The 7,500-nt window shown below is 41.3% G+C and overlaps 1 protein-coding gene across 1 annotated transcript in view; it reads left to right on the top strand.

Moving 5' to 3' along the window:
• The window catches only part of LOC138014569 (uncharacterized), a 78,625-nt gene that overhangs the window by 28,012 nt on the left and 43,113 nt on the right, over nt 1–7,500 (top strand). The window contains 1 exon segment of the mRNA XM_068861682.1: nt 732–981. Coding sequence (XP_068717783.1) covers nt 732–981 — 250 coding nt within the window.

Below are 7,500 nucleotides of genomic sequence, written 5' to 3'. Positions count from 1 at the left end.
GAGCAACTCGTGAAAAAATGGCATCCCGATTTGCATCCGTGACAAGTGAAGAAAACATTCAAATTAGTTTTTTGTGCTGTATATTATCTCACTGTTTCAGCATATACTGAAACAACTATTCACCTCAGTGTGGGTGGCTAGGGTTGGATATTTACCTCGCCGCTTCACGACTCGGTACATATCCACCGCTAGCCACCTCCACTTCGGTGAATAGTTGTTAAATATTCACCGGTGAAAATTATACTAACTAGTAATACTAAAACAGTGGATAGGGTTGAACTCACGCGCTGTTTGGCTACTCAAAATCCGGATATCCTTTGCTATTCACCTGCCGAAAATGTTGTAACCTTTGCAGGAAAAAATGAGTTAAAATCAGCAACTATTCACCGAAGTGTCGGTGGCAATCGGTGGATAATTACCACGCCAATATCCTCTACTAGCCACCTCCACTTCGGTGAATTGTTGCTTATTATAGTTTTAGAACGCATTATGCATTGCCTCAATGCGTTAACAAAAATATGAAAGGAATCCGATTTCCAGGCATGGCGTCACGCGTGGGTTGCATTGAGTTTGTTAGTTCTCTGATGCGAGAGGTTTTTCTTCAGGTTCACCGGTTTTCTCCGCTCCTCAAAAACCGAGGTCCACAATTTGATATGAGTTGATCATATTTGATTTCTAAAAAGTGTTCCTAATGCAGTTCACACTTAAATGAAGTTCATTCTAATTGCTAGGTTGCTCTGGTGGTCACCGATGGAGAACAAACTAAAGATGATAAAAGTGTTGAGAGCGTTAACAAAATGTTGACGAACGCCGCGCAACCACTGAAAGACAAGGGAGTAAAGATTATCTCGCTTGGGATCGGAAAAAAGGTTAACAAAGAAAATTTAGAGGCCATCTCCTCGGGGAATTTCGTTTTCAGAGCGAGTTCCTTCAATAGTCTCAGACGGATGGTCAGGGATTTGAGGAAAGGAACATGCCTTGGTAAGAAAAAGTTGTTATCTCTGGCACTGGAAAGAACTCAGCATTGGGTGTGGCCAGATAAAGGTCAAGGTCATTTATAATAGTTAAACTTTTATATAACCATTACTTAAAGCGAATTTCTTAACTGATACAAAATCAGTGGCTCGTTACTTGCACATTTTCCCTGAGTTCATGATTTTTTTTTTCGTCTTTCAGTCACTTCAGCTGGCTACAAATATCCAAGATACCAACGTTGATTTTCAAGGAAGATCCTTAACAAAATAACAACGAACTTCGATTCGCCGTTAATGCTTTTGAAGCACAAATTCAATGACATTACGGATCAACGATTAAGAGGAACACACACAAGAACAAATAACACTTCTTCGCACAATAAAGAATCACCGACGAAAGTGAACAAATCTGATTTGATCGTATTTTGCGGGGGCTAAAGAATTTCCTTGGGGTAAAAATTGCAGGAGTGATTGGAACTGGATTCTGTGCAACCGAGCTAATAACTAACAAGCAAGTGGGAAGGTAGAAAGGGACATGAGCAGTGGCAATTGAGCACATAAAGTGAACAAATTAATCTCACTCTTGCCGCAACGAGGACTTTCTTTTTGGGCTTGCATTGGGAGCCCAGGAATAGCTCATGTGATAGAGTTCACGAGAGCACATACGTTAGGTGGTGGTTCTTTGATGTTAGCCCTCTCCCTGAGTTCAGTTCACCGTTCTAGGACTTTATCAAGCGCTATATTTTAACTTCAAGCTAAGGTATCATTGCCCGTGCGTTGGTAAAGCTTACTTAAGAAAAGGAAAAAAAAAACAGTGATCCCCCGATCCCCCTGATGATGCCCCAAGATGCCTTTCCCCTGGGGGGCACTTTGCATATAAAGGAGTGGGGATGCTGGTTAAACCCCTAAAAGAGATCAATCTGGGCTTAGCCTAGGCTTTTTTGACCCCTAAAAGAGGCCATATTTAAAACATATTTTTATCATGAATTTTTCGTGTGCAAGCCTAAACGAGACCTTCACGGCAACATATGGGCTACATATCATGGGGTTTCTCCCAGAACACCCTAAGTGAGACCAAAGTCCGAAATTTACACCCTTAAGCGAGACGATGAGCATCCCTGCCCCCTTCTTATGCGAGTCCCTCCCCGGGAAAGCTGCAAGAAGAGAAATATGCTTAAAGGGGCTAAGTCAAGCAATTTTAGGCAATTTCAGCACTGTTCGAATGGTCATAGAATTAACTAAAATATCAAAATTACTGTTCAAAACTCTAGAAGAACTCTAACAAAACACAGGGACACCAAGAAGGGACATGGAGGGACAAGACGGGAGAGGATTGAAATTGATTAATTTTGGGTAAATGTGGAAAAAGGTCGGCCCACCGTTTTCCAAATTTATATCAGTCTACATCAGTTGTTATGTGGCCGTGATTTTGCAAATGAAAGACTCTTGCTCTGTCAATTTGACATTTAGAGCACATAATTAACAAAATTAAACAAAATTACCTAAAATAGCGTGACCTAGCCCCTTTAAGTATTTAAGAACGCCGACATGTAATTAATTTATACTGGTAACTTTACGCAATTGGCGTCTTAACTGCATTTGCGTACGGCAAATCTTGACTCAAGAATGGAAGGTCCGGTTTTTCCCCCTGCACATCCTGCTTCGACGCGGGACTCCAAACGAAAGCTGTTAATAAAGAATATATTATTTTTGGAAATTACATACAGCTATCATATTGTTTTGTAAGATGAAAAGAAGAGACAGACCTGAAATGAATCTAATTATTTTCCAAGTTTGGGCAAGAAATGTCTTGGAGTCCTTATCAATAGCTAGAAACATCTTTTGAGAGAACACAATTAACATGTGTAAAGCGTGTTTGTATACTACGTTACATAAGTGCTCGACAATTTGTTTTTATAGCTTAATAATACCCTTCAGGAAGGGTAGATTGTGAACGTAACTAAATTAAATGAAATGAATATAAAGGATGGAAAAATGAACAGACTTTTAGAAAACGGAGTCCACTAACGAATCCTTCAACTCCTGTTGCGCAACTGTCAGCGTCCATTGTATCGCTGATGCATGGACTTAATTAGACTTTCGAAAAGTCCTTCGTCTAGATACGCGCGGAACGAAGGACTTTTCATACTTGATTGGCGCCAATTTAGCGACCCAAAAACGGGTCGCTGAGCTAGGCCAATCAGAGTAGTCCTCGTGGACCCCAGGGGATAGAGTTGTCAATCAAAATTTGCCACACGCAGTCAAGCGTGATTTTCAAACATGTTACTAAGGCTACCGGATATTCCAAATTACGCGACCATCAGAGGAAAACTTGCATTGATCTGTTTGTGTCTTCTCCAACCGGAGCTGGGAAAAGTCTGACCTTTGAACTAGTCCCGTACGCTTTTGGTCGTTCACTTGGAGCGGGTGGCAATGCTATCGTCTTCGTAATTCTTCCACTGATTTCACTCACGAAAGATTTGGTCTCTAGCCGGTCGCTATTTAGGAGACAACACATTTACACATGTAAAATCTTAAGTATAAACGGGTGTCTGGAAGTCCCGAGGCGATTCTCAACGACTATCAACACATTTTTCGTCGAATGGAACAAAAAATTTTAAAATGCATGTGTATTCATCGACGAGAGTCATTGCATCGCTAAATGGTAAGCTTAAGTTTCACTAAGATGTATCTTTTAATCCCGGTCTAGTACGTCTCCTACACCTGAAGCGTACCTGATCTTTCATGAGTGAAATCAATTGACTTTCTTGACGATTCGAAGCTTTCCCTTACTTGCTAATCTTTCGAATATATTAGTCTTTCGTTTCTATCAGCACAAATCACGGCACAAGTGTTGGTCCAGAAAATACCACTGGAGATCTCCTTTCCAAGCGGCGACTCGAGATTGAAAAAGAGCTTTCGTTTTATTTCATCTTTGTTTCTGATACCTTTAGCACAAAGTTAACAAATTTCCTCTGTTCGACTGTTTTCGTCGGATTGCGCCATCAAGTTCAGGGCTTGCGAATGACGTCATCCCCTTTTTGGCGCGAGACGCAAATGAAAACTTTGCAAGCGAGACAAGTCGACCTCTCGCGACTTCGTCGCTCGCTCATTCACTTCGCGTACGAAAAATCACTTCTGGGGTTATCGTGAGGTCGACTTGTGGCAAGTCTAGGACTTAATTAATATTTCGTGATTCTAAATGAAAAAATGCACTGTCTTGTAGTCTGATTTAGAAGAAGATTGAGGATTTGAAATGCGCTTCCCACCCCACCCATCTTACCCGTTGGGTAAGAGGGAGAATCTTTGCATGGCTTCGAGTATTTTGTACGTACCCTACCACCCAAGAGAAAGGCTTGAACTGAGAAGGGTTTAGTCGCACCGTGTGAAAAAAATTGAAATCGGCATTAGATTCACGATTGGCTGAGCGAACAATGCGAACGACCGAGGGAAAGCGTTAACAATGGATATTGCATCAAAATACGGCTCCACCACTCCTCATAATGCGCCGATCAAATCATAGGCAGCCCAAATTCGCGTCACTAGAGAGCGTGTAATAATAGACCTTTTTACCGATACGACGGCCATTTTGATTTCTATTGTTTCGAAAGACATTATGGGATGCTCAGGGGACAAATTAATGTGTATTTGCCCCCGGGGCATCCCATAATAGCTATTCGAAACAATAGAAATCAAAATGGCCGCCGTAGCGGTAAAAAGGTCTATTAATTACCAGTGGGAAGATGAAGATGAAGATGAAGCCTAAAAAACGCTCAATTTAACGTTCATTCAATAAAATGAATCAAACTGACTCCCCTCTGGTGTATTCTTGTGTTGTTTTGGTGCTTATTTCACCGTTTCGGGAATCAAAGGTCAAAGGTTAATTATTACACGCTCTCTAGTGACACGAACTTGGGCTGCCTATGATCAAATCGAAACTTCAACATCCCCCCCCCCCCCCAGCATTTGACTATCTTCTGTGCCAAGGGAGTTGGGAATTTGACCTTTGCCTGCGCGGGGTGGGTAAAAGTGCACCGGAAGTGTCAAGATTCAAATAATTGCTTTTGTCGGGCGCCGAAGTCGCTAACCGCTATGAAACACGACGTGTTTGGACGAGATGGAAGAGTTTAAAGAAAAAGATGTAGCATTTGTGAGCGATTGGCTTACAAAAAAAGGTCTTCAAAAGTTCTGTATTAAAGATGGCAGGAACCGACGACGATTGTTCTTTAAGGCGTAGCGGAAATGAGGCCCCCCTAGAGAAAAAGAGTTAATTAATAGGGGATGTTGAAGTTTCGAGTTGATCGGCGCATAAGACATGAAGTGGCCGCTTTTTGGGATGTCACGCAACATTCGAATCCTAAAGAGCAGCTTTCAAAACAGAAACCATTTTTTTGCTACGGTTCGAAAACTCCACTTCGCAATTTATCCGTATTTGTTGACAACAACTTCAGACAATCATAAGCGTGTCAAAGACCTTCGCGTGCGATCGATCAGTTAGACAACCGACCGGCGTCTGGCGGGTGTGCAATCAATACTTGATTGATCGAATGGCTGCGTAGCATTTGTCAATTTTCTTATCTTATGCACCTCTGAAACAAGGGTGTTAACCAGATTGGCTACTCCAGTAAAGGCTTACTAAATGGGATTTTTAACCTTTTTGCCCTTTTCAGTTTGTTTTCCTTGGAATCAACTTCAAAGGATATTGAAAATCCTTGAACACCAGAAAGTTATGTCAGACAGAGTTCTGATGGCAGCGCTTCAATCGACACAATGTATAGCCTCCTTGATTGGGAACAATACGCGTGTCACAGAGCGATTTTAAGTTAACAAATTAATTAAAACCGACTTTAAAATAGGAATATGCTCGTTTCTAGAAAATTCTGTAAGTGAAACCTCATTCTTAACATGTAAGACATCCATATCCCGTTCCATTTTTGTGAAATGGATCTTGTGTCTTTCGCTGATTGGACTTTTGATTGGATTCTCATTTTATATCATTCAAAATAGGGCATTGTCTCTGCCGCTTTATGGCTCTATATTTTAACCCTTCAACCGCCGAGGGCTTCCCCATTGACGAATAAAATCGCACTTGTATTAGAATAGAAGGAAGTTGAAGTTTTGGTTGAAGCAACTACTTTAGTAACCCTTCCCATCAGGTTTTTTATAATGGGAGGGGGGGGGGGGTGGGGGATACGTCCTTTGGTTATTTTTGCAATATTTAGTCCGTCTTCCGTCCATTTATCTTCAGGGAAGGAAGTAATATGAGTTTCGTGTGGGGATAATTGGCCCTTGATTTGAAAAGAGCATGTTCGTCGTTCTCTTCAAGGTGGGAATAATGGACTGCTACTTGGCGGTTTCTGAAATCCTTGTTCTAGATCATCCGTTCTTCTTGTCAGCTCAGCTTGTGCAGCGAGCAAGAGTGAGGGACCTAAAATGCTCACGTGTCCACAGAAAAGAGTATCATAATTATCAAAAAAATCATTATCAGTTATCATCCCTCCCTCTCTCTCTCGACCCTGGCATGAGATTTCGTTTTATGAAATTCATGTGTATGTATTACCCCCTCATGTGACACGTTAACTGTCAGCGGTTGTCACCCAACATACGTTTGCAACAAAGGGTTTATTTAACTGCGAACAGCCCCAAGTCAGATAACGAAACAAGAGGCTGTTTGATTCTAATCAGCTTTAATCCATCAAAGAGTGGCTTTTGGCTTTTGATAGTTGCTCCACGACAACAGCTTCGACTTAAGCCTGATTGCCATGGAGAGAGTCTTTACCATTTTGCTGGTGCTGTGGATGACCACGGAAATTTCTGGGCGTAAGTTTTCCTATTTATATAGGCTGGTACATAAAACGTGAAATTAAAAGCATTTCGGGATTTAACTATTAAATGCCGCATTTATCAGCTGGTGGAGATAGCTAATGCACTTCTTTGCGTTCAACGCTCTCTTTAGTTTTTGTTTTGTTTTGTGATTTAAATGGTTTAAGAGGTTATTGATTATCCGAGATCAAGTTCATCCCAACTGAGCTTGGAAACACCAGATACAGCAAAAGATCACGAAAATTGTAAAACGAGGTCTGAACTTTGCGTCGAACGAATATATATCGAGTTAAAATGTGATTCGATTTCCTTTTCTTTTCCGATATTTAATGGTTCCTGGTTTGCCATGTCTCGGTAAGTAAACGGAGAGCATTCATAAATGGGTGTATCGAAGACAGTTGAATACAAAGAACGCTTTCACTTGATGAGATATGTGTGGTCGATATCGTGATCCACGTCTATTTGTGAGAAGTCTTACGTGAGTAAGTCTTCCGTGACGAAGGCAACGGAAGTATGTTGTATTCTCTGTTTTCTGGTGCCTCGGGAATGACGCGGGAGAACAGATTATAACAGATTTAATTTGGTTTTCGTCTAATTTTTCTGCGAGCGTAACCTCCAAAACAACGACGGTTGGTCCGCCTTGTTTGACTTTGGCGCCATGTCAGGCCATTAAGGTCTCGGTAAACGAAAATTTTAGTGCATT

Source organism: Montipora capricornis, chromosome 1 (genome assembly GCF_036669925.1).
Source record: "Montipora capricornis isolate CH-2021 chromosome 1, ASM3666992v2, whole genome shotgun sequence".
Classification (NCBI taxonomy): Eukaryota; Metazoa; Cnidaria; class Anthozoa; order Scleractinia; family Acroporidae; genus Montipora; species Montipora capricornis.
Note: the sequence above shows the minus strand (reverse complement) of the source record. Positions and strands in the feature narration are given on the sequence as shown.